Source organism: Carettochelys insculpta, chromosome 2 (genome assembly GCF_033958435.1).
Source record: "Carettochelys insculpta isolate YL-2023 chromosome 2, ASM3395843v1, whole genome shotgun sequence".
Classification (NCBI taxonomy): Eukaryota; Metazoa; Chordata; order Testudines; family Carettochelyidae; genus Carettochelys; species Carettochelys insculpta.
This window is the reverse complement of record NC_134138.1, coordinates 193,654,940-193,671,823: the sequence shown is the minus strand read 5'-3', so window position 1 is coordinate 193,671,823 and position 16,884 is coordinate 193,654,940. Positions and strand designations below refer to the sequence as shown.

General features: G+C 44.2%; 1 protein-coding gene across 1 annotated transcript in view; it reads left to right on the top strand.

Moving 5' to 3' along the window:
• The window catches only part of TMC2 (transmembrane channel like 2), a 56,120-nt gene extending 44,201 nt beyond the window's left edge, over positions 1-11,919 (top strand). Inside the window, exons 16-20 of the mRNA XM_074986084.1 lie at positions 219-458; positions 2,012-2,137; positions 8,029-8,107; positions 9,217-9,337; positions 11,687-11,919. Of these exons, the coding sequence (XP_074842185.1) occupies positions 219-458; positions 2,012-2,137; positions 8,029-8,107; positions 9,217-9,337; positions 11,687-11,919 (799 nt within the window). The remainder of the gene's footprint in view (positions 1-218; positions 459-2,011; positions 2,138-8,028; positions 8,108-9,216; positions 9,338-11,686) is intronic.
• The last annotated feature ends 4,965 nt before the right edge of the window (positions 11,920-16,884 follow it).

The following is a 16,884-nucleotide window of genomic DNA, read 5'->3' as shown; positions in this document are numbered from 1 at the left end:
GCTCTTTCAGGAGTGCTTGTTTTCTCCTAAATGGCGTGCTTGAGGCACAGGGGGTGGAAGGTGGAGAGAGGAATTGGAGTAGAGGGGAAATGAGAGCAATGTAAACTGACATAGTTGGAATAATTTCCATGCATACCAGTTCCCTGTGCTATTGTGTTTGCTGCACCTGAAGTAGAATCCTAGCTGAAGTAAACAGTGCTCTCTGTTTTTGTTTTTAGGATGGGATCCTTTTATGCACCTGGATTGGTTGGTATAAATGTACTGCGCTTACTAACCTCCATGTATTTTCAGTGCTGGGCAGTTATGACTACCAATGTCCCTCATGAACGAGTGTTCAAAGCATCCAAGTCCAATAATTTTTATATGGGACTCTTGCTGTTGATCCTCTTCCTAAGCCTACTGCCAGTGGCCTACACCATAATGTCCCTCCCTCCTTCCTTTGACTGTGGGCCGTTCAGGTACTGAAATAGCCAAAAACCTGTAATTGTTGGGCAACTTGCCTAACTAATGACTGTATAATACTTACATTCTGAGCTACTTTTGTTCTTCTTCAGAACATTTACCAGGGCATCATGTCCAATATTGAGTTGCAAACAAGCAGTCATCTGAGGGTGAAAACTTTACTTTTAGTCCATGGCCGTGTCTACACTAGACCCGAACTTCGAAATGGCCATGCAAATGGCCATTTCGAAGTTTACTAATGAAGCACTGAAATGCATATTCAGCGCTTCATTAGCATGCGGGCGGCCGCGGCGCTTCAAAATTGACGCGCCTCACCGCCGCACGGCTCGTCCCGACGGGGCTCCTTTTCGAAAGGACCCCGCCTACTTTGAAGTCCCCTTATTCCCATGAGCAGAGCACTTCATTAGGCTAATTCTCCCCTGCAGCAACTTCAAAGCATCAAACTTTGAAGTGCCTGCATGCGTGTAGCCGCAGGCACTTCAAAGTCCCCGTGCTACTTCGAAGTGCTTTTACTCCTCAAAATGTGGGAAATAAAGGCACTTTGAAGTGCCCACGGCTACACGTATGCCAGCACTTTGAAGTTGCCACAGGGCAGAATTAGCCTAATGAAGTGCTGCGTATTCACTGCAGCACTTTATTGGTAATCTCCCATCACCCTCATTAACATGCCCCCTTCAAAGTTGGGGCCAACTGTAGACAAGCCTTATATCAACCCAACATTGATTCATAGCTTCCAACCTTCAAAGAGTCTGTGAAAGAAATTACTAGCGCACCTAGCCCACCCCCTCCTGTATGCACCTAGCACATTCTCTAGTGCTTTAGTCAGGCTAGTTTAACATTACTCGTTCACTGGGCTTCCTGTTAAGTGACAATCACAGCTTGCTATTTTTTATCTCACTTAGCTGTTCTTGAAGTTGGCTCATTAGTGAAGAAAGCATTGATTTGCATAAGCAGAGCTATCCCCACCACAAAAAGGCCATCTTCAATGTAATATGAAAATCGGAAATCTCACGTTTAAAAAAAGTCTGTAGGGTTTTTGGGGATTCAAGGGAAATAAGTTTATGAAGTAACTTGAAGAGCTAAGGAAGTTAGCTTTGTAGAGGTCGTTCACATAATCAATACCAGAGAGGCAGCCATGTTAGTCTGTAGCTTTGAGAACAACAGGAAGTCTTGTGGCACCTGATAGACTAACAGATATTTTGGAGCATGAGCTTTCGTGGGCAAAAACTTTGCCCACAAAAGCTTATGCTCCAAAATATCTGTTGGTCTGTCAGGTGCCATAAAGCTTCTTTTTATAATCAATACCATAATCAACCCCAGATCATTAGAACTCAAGAAAGAGCGACTGGACTGAAAGATATTTGTAAGTCAGTTCAACAGTATTTTGATATCCAACACCTTAGTAGCAAGGGGCATGCTGCCAGACAATGAAAGAACATTTTGCCGTTCTTTACAAAACCTTTTAAGGTTGTTTAACAAGACACTATTATTGTCATTCAGCAAACAGCTACAACGCATAATTGGTCATTTACTCGTTTTCTCTTTCCAGTGGAAAGAAAAAAATGTATGACGTCATCCAAGAGACCATCAAGCAGGATTTTCCAGCTTTTGTAGCCAAGATCTTCAGTTATGTGGCAAATCCAGGATTGATTATACCTGCAGTTCTCCTTATGGTGTAAGTTATGTTTGCAATAAAACAGGTTGAGAAGGAAAATGGGAGGGATTATGGAATTATAGGCTGTGTCTGCACTGACCCTTAGTGTTAATAGTTTGAGGCAAATAAGCAGTCTCGACAATGCAAACTGGTGGCTCGTTTGCATATTTGTACACCTAATGTGCATAGTCTTGATACTAATTTGCATATTTGCGGCAAAATATCAAGCCATGTAGGCATAGTTCTGCCGGCAAAAAACCCCTTTGTCGACAGCCCCTCATGCCTGATTTTTTTCCAGGCATAAAGGGCTGCCAACAAAGGGGTTTTTTGCCAGCAAAACCACATCTACATGGCTTGATGTCTGCCGCAAATATGCAAATTCTCTGTGTGCATATGCAAATGATCACCATTTTGCATTTTTGAGACTGCTTATTTGCATCAAACTGTTGGCAGTAGGGCTCAGTGTAGACACAGCCATAATGAGCAACACTGTCTTTTACCTGTTGATTACAACTAGATAGCCTAGGTCAACAGTGATTAAAAGTCACACCTGTGATTAGTACTTGTAGCTTTGGGAACTGTTTTGATTATTTGTGGTTTCTACATTTTTAATGTCTGGAAAATTCAGAATGGCAGAGGTCAAAAGGTTTGCTGATTGAAAGCAGCTGGACTTGGCTATGGTTGGCATTTAGGAAGGTAGTCTGGAACTAAAACCCCCTCTCACTGCTTTGAACTGGACTATTTTGTTGTTGCTTTTTTATTTTTTTTCGGAGCCAATTAAAGCAGCAAATAAGCCAACTATGCCTTTCAGTTTATCTGATGTTCAGAGACATAACAGCTATCACCTGTAAGTTTTTTAGTAGCTAATGTGAATGAGCATCTACACAGCTAAATCTACCACTGCCCTTGATTGTCATAATTAATAACAAGTGGCCATGGCCTTGGTTTTATATCACATCTACCCGTTTCTCCAGAAATAATGAGGTAGTTTGGAATCATTTCTAGTCCCTGATTTCCTGCGTCCCTTATTATAATAAATTAGCTGCTACTACCACCGCTGCTATTGTACTACAGAGAGATAGCCATGCTAGTCTATATTTTTGCTATTGTGCTTCGTTTCAGAGATCCAAACTGAGGGCAGTCCCTTACATTGTTCCTGATCCAATTTATAACAAGATTAAAAAGAGAAAATGCAGCCGCCAGCCTTTCACTTAGCTCTGAAAGATACTGTATCTCCCCTCCTAAATGAAGCAGATAAGGCAACCTGCAATGCAGCCTTAATAAAAATAAAAAACCTCTACAAAGAGCGGATCATAAATTTATATTAGCTTGGTTTAAGAGGCAGGCAGCCATTCAGCAAATGTGCTCTACTTTGCCAAGAAAGAACTGAATTCATTTGTTCCCTCTCCACCCCTCCACAATTCTCCTTTTTCTAGGAACAATTTGAGCTGTCGCCAATTCATTTACACTCTGCCTCAATTACCACAAAACACATCGCAGATATAAGACTTCAGTGAAATTGTTTTGCCCCTGTTTCTTTTCTATTTCTAGTTGCCTCGTTTTTCTGGCGTGTGCGCATGTGTGCCATTTTACATAAACTAGGTTTAAGGATAGGTAACTAGCCCTCACCTGAGGCAAAAGAAGGATTTGAACTTAACACTTACACAGCTGAAAATCTGATGTTTACTGCTGGAGTTAAAGAATTTACCCTCTTAATTGAAAGCTGTAGCAGACTCAAACCTCTTACACGCACCAGACTGCATGAATGAGCCACACCCACGAAGTGTAAGTTACACATGTTGGCACAAAAAACACCTGGGGGATAAATCACATATTATGTGAAGCCAGGTTTTACACTAGACCTAAAGTAGATTGTAGATATGCAATTCCGGATACAGCAATTGCATAGCTGGAATTGACTTACCTACAATCAACTCCCGGAAAGGGGGCTCTAAAGAGGATGGAGAGGCTGTTCTCAGTAGTGACAGATGGCAGAAAAAGGAGCAATGGTCTGAAGTTACAGAGGGTTGGATATGAGGAAAAACTGTTTCACCAGATGGGTGGTAAAGCACTGGACTGAGTTACTGAGAGAGGTGGTAGAATGTCCATCCCTAGAGGTGTTTAAGTCCTGGATTGTCATAGTCATGGCTGAGATGATTTAGCTGGGGTTGATCCTGCTTTAGGCAGGGGGCTGGACTAGATGACCTCTTGAGGTCCCTTCTAGCCCTAGAATTCTTTGAGGCTATGGGACTTTCTGGGCGTCCTCACTGAGGGAGGTCAGCAGGAGAAACTCCTTGAAAGACTGAGGAAAACAGGTATTGACTGTTGACCCAACAGTTCGATTTTGCACATTCCCAGGTGATGTCGATCATCTGGGTAGTGAAGACAAACCCTAAGACACAGCTTCTTGCAGAGTCTCTTCACCACCCTGTTTCATGTTATACCCCTCCTATCCTTCCTTTATCAAGCCCTCTTCAGTGAGGATCAAAAGCTTATGAGCAGATCAGGCTGAAAACGCCTCCAGTAATTTCTCACGGAGCCATGTGCAGTGCAGAAGCGGAGCAAATCGAGAAAACATGTCACATCTATACAAGAAAGGAAATGCAGGCCCAGCTTGCTAACAAAAAATGCAACAAGTAGGGTGGGAATGCATTAATGCCCTGATGTGAAAAAAGTCACCAAGTTCACATTAAGTGTTATTGTTAAATACAGTGCTAAATGGGGAGACATCCCAAGATTTAAAGACGGTTACTGCTATTAATGAAGAGATGCCACCAGACAGAGAAGGAAACTGGGATCTGCAGAAAGGAAACTGATTTATTCAAAGTAATTCAAAGAGCTGGAGAAAAAGGGGCAAAAGAACACACAGAGCCAACAGAGACGGGCAAGAGCGGGGTCTAATTGAGCATCAATAGCAAGAAGTCTGCACAATTGCTCAGACAGTCCATCCAAGTCACTTCCTGGCTCAAATAACGGGTGTGAAGCTATCAGATATCCATGGTACATCCAGGGGGGCAAGACATGACTTTGGCCATCTCCCTTGGTGGTCATGAGGCAGTCTCAGCAACCTAGGACCCCCACAGTCCTAGGTTCTAGCACTAAATCCTTACTCTACTGCTCTATTCACATCTTTTTCAAAACATGGGTCCTTCAGGCAATTAAGTGCAGACATGCATGAAGGACCTTAGAACCAAAAGCAACAGATCAGTCATTTTTAAATCATCAGATTCAGTTAAGTAGATATGAAACTATCATTTGATTACAGAGACCAAAAGAGGTTTCCAGGAGCACAGGGAAAGCTTGTATTTCCCCAAATGCTGCATCATTAATCTACAGAAGAGTAGACTGAGGCTTGCCTTAATTACATAGGAGAGGGCTCTGCAAACTTAATTGTGTTCTTTCCAGACAGACCTTTTATATGCACAATATTTCCACACCTCCCAGGAATAGGTTCCAAAGAAACTAACCCTCGACAAACTTGTCCTTTTTAGCAGAGTTTGCATTCATTCTTTTTAAACCTACGCTATAAAAAGCCTTCTAACTTGGTTTCCAGCTCACTGAGTCTGAGCCATAGCTACACAGTCAAACTATAAACTTGCCAGTAAGCTTTGCTGTTCCAATATTACTTTATGAGACACAAGAATATTTTTTTTTTAAAAAGGCACCAGCAATGAGTGGATGGTGCTCTTCCAGGAACGGTGCAGAGTCACTGAGCAGATGATGTTTGGATTTTAACAGAATAAAATCATTCTACAGAAGCAGGAGATGACAACCAAAATATTACTGGATGGTGGGCGACACTGTGGATGAGATAGTCCCAGACACTTCAGCATGCTTTAAAATATGTATCTTGCTGTGGTGGAAAGACTGCATGTCACTGCCAGTACAGCTCCGATCCCCTTGGATTTTGATTCGCTCTAGTGTGCCTTCTACTATTTTTTTTTTTTGGAATTTCCTCTTTGTGCAAGAAAGAATCAAGTCCAAAGTCCATGACTCTGCTCAAAACTGGCTCTAGTTTACACTGGTTTTCCAAATGGCACTGTACCTACTAGTTCAGCTGCAGGCTGTGGAGTGGAGCAGTGTTCTCCAGAAGAGGCAACACTCAGGGGCTAGGTCATTACCCTCAATGTGGAAGACGGTGATGCCTTTACCTGCTCTATCACAGACTTCCAGTGTGACCTTGGGCAAGACACTTAACCTCTTTGTGCCTCAGTTCCCCATCTGTAAAATGGGGATAACCACACTGCCTCTCTCATAGGGATGTTGTGACAATAAATACAATGAAGATTGTGAGGTGCTACAGTGTCGGAGACATACAAATATCCAAGATGAACATCAGCATTCTGTTTTCACAATAGTCACACACACTGTGTAAGTAATGGCAGCTCAGAACAGGCCATGATGTTTCCAAGTGTAATTCTCCTGAACTCAGCTGAGCAACGCCAGCAAGTCATTTGGCTCTTTAAAGATAATCTTTTGGGGTTGGTCTTATCACTTGATGACTTTAATATCTTCCCAGTCTTCACTGGTCCACAAACATTTTTGCACAATACGCTTACAAACAGACCTACTGGCTTTCAGAACCTACATGCCTGGGATGGGGACAGTGCCTTTATTGCACATGGGAAGTGGCATTTTTTATAATAGTCTCTAGTTCAGGGGTCTGCAACCTGCGGCTCCGGAGCCACATGCGACTGTTTAAAGACTTCTGTGTGGCTCCCGATGCTACAATTGCAAAGTAAAAAAAAAAAAAATGCCCTCCTGATCATTTTTGATAAACTGTGAATGCCTAAAAGCCCAACAAGGAACAACTCCGATCTAAATAGCAAACACTATGTCATCTCAAAAACTTGGATAACTCCCGCTTTAATATGTGCAGTGCATTATGGGATATGGTGTTTTGATTGTGTTGCTAATATAGTCTTGATTTTGAAAGGGAAAAAGAAGCTTACGACATTCCTGCTGTGAAGGCCAACATGTGTTTTAAGAAAGAAAACTGAAACTAAATGTGAAGTAAAACTGGAATCATTAAAACAGGTTCAGGAGTGAACGTCAGGAAGACACAAGAACATGTGAAGTGTGAGGAAACAGAATATGTGAAAAGTGTGGGAATGTCCTGCAGTAAAAAAGTATAACCTTACAAATCACTGTGTGTGCTGTTCTTAAAACAGGGGTTACAAAAAGTATGGTGTGATGTTACTTATTAAGGACCATCTTGTATTCATGCACATTCTGACTCTTGAATTATGGAGTTTTATACAGAATTTTTTAAAAATGACTCTTCGTACTATTTTGGTTGCCAACCCCACTCTCGTTTAACTCCCATCTGAGTGCAGTGACAGAGAAAGAGGTGACAGAGTGTTTTGGGAGTGGGAGGAAAACAGATTGAAGACAATTTGCAGAAGGTCGAATAGGGAGGGAAATGTTTGAGGCTTTTAGAGTGCTGCCAGAAAGTTAGCCTTTGTGCCCTCACATAAATCGTTTCTGTAGCTATAAAGTGCTTTAAAAGTTTTTAACTAGAGCTACACTTTCTAGTCAGTTCTTCCGTGCACACACACACAACCACAACCACACAGCAGTGACTTAGCCATGGGCTGATACTACCAGCTGTTGCTGTTGGTCCTGCAGTTTGTGCTATTCACCACGCTACGCCCCGACTGTAACACACAATTTGTATGTTTTCCAAAATTGGCAAGCATGGTGTCAAAGGAGAGCAACCCCATGCAGCATTGCTTATTTGGGAAGTTCCCTGTATAATTTAGCTCCTTTGTAAATATTATCTGTTTTTTCATCTAAGCACCTCCCCTGCTGCATGTGGCAGCTAGAGGACTTATCTGCATGTCTCCCCTCCTTAGGCCTTTGACTCTACTACTCACCTGTCAGCATAATATCTATTTTAAATATATTTATAGCCTAGCCATCTACTACCTGAATGCTGTGGCAGAAGCATATCAGCGCGCCAATACAGAACTGAAGAAGAAAATGCAAATGGTATGTATGGCATTTATCCAGCACAGTTGTTTCTAACACATCATACATGTGCATTTTGACCTACAGCATTATTTTAAATAGCTTTTCCTTTCAAACTATGTTATGGAACTGAATGATAAATGAATTTTCTTTATTGTGCATTTTCTTTGGCAGTATTCAGCAGCTAATTGCAAATAATGATAAGTACCACTTCCTAATAAGTGGATATTAACTTATGCTGAAATTAAGTCACATTTCCCCAAAGTACGTATAATACCCACATAATAAATTCAATGTCCAAATAATTCAGTGTGATTAATGTTAGTACAGGGAATGCCAAATGGAACCAAAATTTGTCAGGTTGATAAAGTGTTACCAACAGAACACGGAGACTTTCTAAAAATTGCAAAGCAAACAGAACAAGAACACTTAGGTTTTTGCTCTATAGCACCTTTGACTGGTTGTTCTCTGGGTACTTTACAAAGGAGATCATGATCTTCATCTCCATTTTACAGAAAGGCAAACTGAAGTACAGAGCAGCGCAGGGACTTGACCAAGGTCACGCAACAGGCCAGGAACAGAGCTAGGACTAGAACCCAGAGCTCCTGAGACACAGAACTGAAAGCTAGCCCTGCGAGAGGCTGTATCTGCCATTTTATTGATCTCAAACAGGATCTTAGAGGGAGAAGAATTAAGGCCACATAAAATACATTCCATGATCTACACCTAAGGAGTAATATAACATGAAGGGCACTCATGAATCAGCAGCCTCCAGAAATTAATGCTAAATGCTTAACTTTAACTGTACCCACATTTTAAAATGTGATCTGTGTGTTTCTATAAACTTTCTCAAATATGATATAGACAAAACCTTAGATCCAGGGTTAATGGACTTCAGAGGCACATAAGCTGTTTAAAACTAAACAAATCAACTCCATAGTGGGAACAAGTGGGGAATCAGTACGGACGGGGCCATGAAAGAGAGGGCATTGCTACTTAGCGAGACAGAGGCCTCATGAAACTATGTCACCCCAGGGAGTTCAGGACAAGAAACGCATGACACCAAGCAGCTATTTCACAGATGATGTCTCCAACTGCAAACAAAATCTAACAGTTTTAAATTTGTGCAGCAACGTGAAGAGGAGAAAAACAAGAGGAACAACAAAGCTACAACTAATTCTGCAATGCACGATTTAGAAGACTTGCTCGCTCCTAGTGCAAAGAACGTGAGTCAGCCCAAACCAACAGAAGGTAAAACATGTCAGAGATTTTTGTCACAGTTCAGGGCAACCATGCCTGTATTTCCCATCATTGGTCCAGCAAGGACACCCACTCTCAGGCTTCCAGCTCTCTTAGCTGTTGCCTCTCTTGAGCGAGGCATGTATCTGTCTCCTCTTGTGACCAGCTATCTCCAAGCTGAATAGTTCCCTGCCTTCACTGTATTTTCCCAGCAAAAGACAGACTGCCTAAGCTGACCTGCTTTCTTTCTCTTCAGAGACTGACAACTTAACTATGGCCAGTTAAATTATCACACAGCTTTTTCTAAGAAAGTAAGAAGCATTACAAAGGTAGGTGCGTTCTAGAGGAAAAAACAATAAAAGAACCTTACTAGAGATCTCAATCTCATCCCCCACCAAATCTCCATAAGGAGTCAGGAAAGAGTTGGAAGGACTGATACCAGCCAAAGAATTGTCCTCCATGAACCAGGAGACCTGTCCATTTGCTAGATCAGAATAAAAGCCCTGATTCAAAAGTCCTTCCTTAGTCTATTGGGGCCTGGTGAGTCTAGCTTTGATCTTTGAACTATAACAAGGCATCAGCATACAAAAAGCCACCATAAGAAGTGAAGTTTCAAAGACTACATCATTAGGTTGGGAGTTGAAATCCCCTCCTCACCAGTACTTCCTAGGAATTAAACTTTGCAGACTGTCCCTAGCATTTTCCCAAGATTCACTTTAGTCAGTCTCCTAGAAAAGTTACATACATGGCTGCATCACCACATAAAAATGCAACTTTTAATACAACAGACTCCTAAAAAATTTAAACTTAATGTACTGAAGTCTGTCCAGGATATTGTTAGACATGCCTGTGTGTCACAATTCTTACCACGGAATGGCTGCGGACAAAAAAAATTGAGCTGAATCCTGTCCTCAGACACACTGGTGCAAGAGGATTGGATGCGGGTTACATTTTGTCTGACTAAGCTTCCATGTACTACTGGAGAAATCCCAACGTATATTTTACCTGGGCATATCCTGTGCAACCTGAGATTACATCTATGCTACAGACCTTACAGTGACAAAGCTGTGCCACAGTAAGGTCTCCCATATAGCCGCTCTGTACCACTAGGCGAAAATGCTCTTGCTGGCATCATTAAAATGCCTCCAATGAGCAGCGGTAACTACATTGGTGGGTGAGCCTCTTCTGTCAACTCAGCGCTGTCCACACCAGCACTTTTGCCAGTAAAACTTATGTCAGCCAGGGTGTGTTTTTTCACACCCCGACTAATAAAAGGTTTCCTGACGAAAGTGGTAGTGTAGAGACAGCCTTGGCAAAGGTCCTTGGAATCCCTCAGCTTACACAGGGAATTCCTTTCAGCACAGCTTCCCAAAAGAAATTTTTGTGGAGATGTGACTGAGGCAAGATCTTCCCATTGGGCAGCAATTTGTTCACTCCAGAGCAATCCCAGCTCCTCTCAAAGAGGAGAATTAAAAATAGGATTAGGAATCAGATCCGGATGGATGAGAATTTTGTTTGTTTGTTTGTTTTTTAATTTAAATTTGGGTTGTGGGCAAAAAAACATTACATTACTTCTATGTAACAGAACAGAAATATAAACAGTAAGGTCAGAAGGAACCCCTGTGACCACCTAGTTTGGCCTTCCGTATAACACCGACCATAGGAATTCCTTTAAGTAATTATTACTTATTGAATTAGAACATAGCTTCTACGGCATGGAGAAACTACAACAGAACAAGTTAAGTCATCCTTTAACATATCCATACAGCCAATCATGCCTAAACATGTCAGGAGACGACACTCATTCTAGACAAGTACAAAGGAGCCTTAATATAGGTGATGGGCCCCAAATCCCAGTGCTTTGATCTGAAGTTACTCAATATTTTGGAGAGTTTGGATCCAGGGTTTTGATTCAGGCCCTATCTAGCTATATCATGTGAAATTAACTTGAGAATATTCTGAAAAAACAGCGAAATGTTTCTGGACAAATGAATATCAAGAATCTGACTCTTACAGATGCACAATAAACATACAGGCATGGATGTATTATTTATTATGCAGTAAGCATACTGGAACTATTGCCTTCTATAACTATCAAAATAAAACTGTAAAGTGAACTTAGGCAGATGGGTTGTAGATACCTAAACTAGAAGTTGGCCGGAATACATGGTGCTCACCATACTTCCAATTTTTTTTGTTTAGACTGCTGAAAAAGCACAAGTGTATACAGGCTGGTTTATTGTGTATAAATAGGGTGATGGGAGGAGCAGCTATGGAGGGAGGTGAGGAGAGCGTGTTTGTTTTGAATGAAATAATAATAATCTTGGCTCCTATTTTTAATCTCTGTTTTTCTGATACAAGAGAACAAATCAGACTCTTCAAAAGGAAACAGTCCTGCAAAGAAAGAAGGAAGTACGGCAAGAAGCATCAGCCAGCCCAACTCTAGGAGAGAAGAAATGCTGGCACCACCACCTTGTGTGACGATCACACGACCACCAAGACCTAGTTTAAGGACCCCTCGCAATAGACAATCAAAACCTGAGGCTTACCAGCAGGGACCATGCCCAGGAGTGGGCAGTGGGCAGCCACACTAAAACACCTGGGCTGTGGCCACACTAGCCCCTCCTTTCGGAGGGGCTATGGTAATGCTGCACTTCAGAATATGCTAATGAGGTGCTGTCATGAATATGCAGTGCCTCATTAGCATTAGGAATAAGGGGCTTTTGAAGACTGGGGGTCCTTTTGAAAGGCCCCCCATCTACATGGGGGGCACACAATTCGAAAGAGGCACTTTTGAGTTGCTGTGGGTGCTATTATGCTAATGGGATGATGAGGAATGCATATGCCACATTAGTGTAGTCCGAACTGTCTCATTAGCATCCCCCTTTCAAAAGGCGATGACTAGCGTAGACATAGCCCAGATGGGAAGAAGGGGCTTTCGAAATCAGAGGCTGTTTTGAAAGGCCCCCGGCTACAGGGGCGGCACGTTTCAAAACTGACACTTTCGAAGTGCGCACAGCCACCATTATGCTAATGAATCCCACATATTCATGACAGCACCTTATTAGCATATTCTGAAGTGCCACATTACCATAGCCCTGATGTACTTTTGTTTGGGTAGAGGTGTATTATTTATTTCTATCATATTAGGCATGTTATTCAAACAATTCTAGTCCTACTAAGAAATTATTGCACATTGATCATTAAATGTTGGCTCTGTCACAAGCAGCTGTATTTAATAATCAGGCAGCATATTTGAGGCAGTAACAGTACTGATAATTCTTGTGTGGCTGGTACCTATCCCAGGGCCAGTACCACCTGAGTACACTCATCCCTCGTTAAATGAGTACTTCATTTATGAGTACTCGCTTAAACAAGGGACACACTTACTTACCCTAGTTCACTCTCCGAGTGAACTTCCCCTGCTCATACGAGCCTTATGCCCACTTCCCCCGGCTCCAACCCCCTAGTGTGACCCCGCCCCACCAGCCCCGCAGCCCCAACCCACTGCAGCCTGATCCCCTGTTGGCCCCGCAGCCTGACACCCCACTGCTGCCTGCACTCCCTGTGACTCCACAGCCCCAAACCGCAGCAGCCTGATGCCCCTGCAGGCCCAGCGGCCAGACCCCGCTCACTGCAGCCCTGAACTGCAGCAGCCAGACCCCTTTGCTGGCACCACAGCCTGACCCCACCACCTGTACCCCAGGCGGCTCCACAGCCTGACCCCACTGTGGGCCCTGCAGCCTGAGCTTGCAGACACCTGGATGCCCCATGCCATACCCCCCCACCCGCGGCCTCCTGTACTCCTGCGGCCAGACCCCCCCCACCCCGCAGCCCCACGGCCAGAACGCTCTGTGCCACCTGTACCCCTTCCGGTCCCAAGGCCAGACCCACCCCCGCCACCTGTAACCCCCACGGCCAGACCCTCATGTGACTGCCTGTACCCCCTGTGGCCCTGCAGCGAGACCCCCCCCCACCTGTAACCCCAGCAGCCAGACCACTCCGCACCTGCTTGTAACCCCCACAGTCTCGCAGCCAGACCCCCCTACCACCACCACCACCACCACCTGTAACCCCTGCGGCCTCGCAGTCAGACCCCCCCCCCCACACCGTTGCCTGTAACCCCCGCGGCCAGACCCCACCCTCCACCTGTAACCCCGGCAGCCCGACCACTTACCAACCCACAGCCAGACCCTCCCCCCCACCAGCTTTTAGCCCTCCCTCCTGCTCACAGCCCTAAACTACCCCCAGCCTTTAACCCAAGGTTCACTTTCCTTTCAAAAGCAGTGCCACCTGCTGACACTCCTTCCCCAATTGGGAGCCCTAGGAACTAATCAGAGACTTTTACATGTAATTTAATAGGAATTTAGTGTCCCTCTTACGAGTTTCTGCCTCCGAGCAGAAAGTTGGGAACCAATTGTGCTCCTAAAGCGAGGGATGAGTGTACATCTTTTGGTGTTTGACATTTGCTAGTCTCTCAGGAGACTTTTACTTTGTAGAACTAGTTGGGGTTGACACATTTACCCTTGCTGTTTAAATTGAAATGTCCCCTCCATGGAGCAGTTCACCTCCAGAACAAAAGAACATGTTCTGTCTAACTATAGAGAAGTCCATGACAGAGAAGGAGATCTTGCAAGTCAGACTGGCACCTGAGGGTGTCCTGTAAAGCATTTTATCTGGTACAGTTTCTCCTCATCTCCCACCCTCCAGCTCCTCCTCTCCCTCAGTACCTGCTCCTCCCTCTGTTCTCTTCGGTTTTCACTCTCCCACCTCTTTGCTCAGTTTACATCCTATATCCCACCACCACTCATGTCCCCTGCCTCCCCCTGTGCCTGCAGTTTGCAGCTGCACCTGGCCAGGTTCATTTCTCAGGTAGAGGAAAGGCAGGGGTGGGCTAACCCAAGGTGTTTGGGAGGCTGGAAATGTCCTTGTCTCAAACTAGTCAGGTTTATTTTTTTTTGTTTAACAGAAACGCCAGTGGCCATTCCAGTGTCAGCTGGATGAGGCGCCATCAGAGCTAGAAGCTAGGAGTTCCCTAGATGTGTTGTTTGATATATCAGACCTTTCGGGGTCATCATCCTAGAGTGGTATGACAGCTGTGTTGCCACTAGCCTTACAGAATCTCACTCCAGCCTGCATGAGTCAGGAAGTCTAGCTGTGCACAGAGGGTGTGCCGTGCGTTCTTCTTTGTTTAAATCCTGGAGAAAATAAACCGATGCCTCTGAATAACGATAGAATCATGCATTTCTTGCTGGAAGCTTTGCACCTGAAGCAACTGACAGGCTCAGGCTTAAAGGCCTTCCCCTGCACCCACTGTCACTGGGTCTGCAGCTGCTGCTCAGCCAAGAAGCAACATGTAACTCTTGATAGCAGGGAGGCAGGTGACTACCCCATGTGTCACCGCTGGACTGATGAATAAGGGAACCAGGACCCAAAGAGCAGTGGTAAGCGAGTGCCTTGGGGAACATCTTCTGGCAGCCTTGCTCCATGGGCAGGGGTGGTCTCCCGATGACCCCAGCTCCTTTGTGGGAGGCAAGCAGACTTGAAAGGGCACAGCTCAAAGCTGTGCTGCCCGCCCTGTCTGTGGAGTGCCCAGCTGTACAGAGGTGACCTGGCTCAAGGAGCAGCCAGTGGTGGATCAACATAAGGGCAAAAGGGGCAGTTTCCCCAGGACCCCTAGGTGTGAGGGGCCCCAAGGCTCCATAACTCCATTTGTTTAAATTTGCTTGAATGGAACCAAAGAAATGTGTCTTGTCATTATGTGTAACAGTGATTTATATATATGTATAACGGTTTGTTGTTTTGGTGTGCAACTGTACATTAGTACTTTATATACTGGAGGATCACTTGCAACTCTGTTGTACCAAGGCCCCACCTGTTCTTAATCTGCCCCTGAAAGCAGTGCAGGGAAGGCTGCCAGGCAGCATGTGCCCCAGCTACCACAGCACGGAAGAGCAGGGCCTGAGCCAGCTGGGCAGGTCCCACAAGCTTCTGAAATGCTGACTCCCACAGGTTAGTTTGGAAACTTTTGCACCAAATGGAAGGCAGATACCTGCAGGTGCACAGGACCTCGCCTGGCTCCCCATGCATCTCCTGAGTGGTATGTTTGCTCTCTGCTAAAATGCCTAGTTACAGCACTGCTGGAGAAGTGCAGCTAATAACCAATGAAAAAGATCAATACCAATTCTTCTTTAGTTGAATGAATTTCCTCTGGAAACTTGACAAATTCATGGTTTTCAAACACAGAATAGCAAACCATTATTTGCCAAAAATGATTATCTGAGGCAAAGTGTACCAAAGCAAGTGAGTTAGTTTTGCCATCCCCAAACAGATTGTGATTTCTGACAGATTACTATCTCCCAGCAGCACTTTGTGCTTTTCCCTAGGAGTAGGGAAATCTGTTCAAAGAATACTGATCAAGTCAGAAATCTGTTTTTCTGTGAAGCATATTGTTCTGATATGAACAGTTGATGAAAAATCTCCTCTCACCCCCATGGTCCCAACACCACAAGGCAGCATGGTGAGCTTTCCTACTGCAGCAAGACTGCGGAGACATTAAATTACCTAAGTGCAGAGGAGAGCCAAAAGAAAATGCTTTCCACTTGCCTAAAGAGCACAGCTGCAACTGCAGCAGTCTGAAGAAAAAAGGTTCGGTCACAAACACCTAAATGCATCAGAAACCTTCACAAATGCCTCAGTTAAGAACAAAATTTAATTCTAAAGCTTTGGAGCCTAACCCTAATTCCACCAAGGCCTTTGGGAGGAATTGGTTACACCTTTGCAGGTGTGTTTAGCATACATGTAATCTGCTCTGCTAATCTGAATTAGGAAATTGCAGGACTCATTTTTAAGACTGATTTTCAATCTAAAACCTGAGCTTCTCTTGGGTGGCCTCAGCTCTTTAGGCAGGTGACCCACAAAGGGAAAAAGATAAAATAATACCTCACTCCCCCTTTAGTAGAAACCCCCTTTGATGGTATAAGGAAAAATCTGAAAGAGTGAGGAGAGAAGGGAAGGATCTTTTAAACATTTTTCTCTGCCCTTTTTTAATTTGAAAGGTCATCTGGGATTTTGTTCATAGGATAGCAGCACTCACAGAAAGTAGGTCCCACTGCTCTAGGCATCCTGCAAACAGAGGGCTTGATGGGCCTGAAAATCCAGCCCAAAGAACAATGCTTTTAGTCTCGGGCATTTTTAATTTCTGCAAACTGTGGTGAAGTCCAACCATGCCCCACTCCCCCATCACCCAGACCAGACGCTAACTGGGACAATAGCTAAGGAAAGGAGTGGTGATTAGCCACACTACTGACTGCTCCTAACATTCTACAATGGATTAAAACTAGCTAGGGCAATAAGATTGGGAAGGGCAGATAAAGCACATTTGTCATACAAAATGCTATCCCATTCCTGTGGGAGGTACAGAATGCAGAGCTGTCTGACTCCTGGCAAGCATCCAAGTGGGCTGGGCATGATGGGTGTTCTGTGGCTCTCAGTAGCTCAGGGACATCGGGCTGCAAGAGGCACTAGCATCCTGGAGATTAAATGATTCAGGCCAGTTC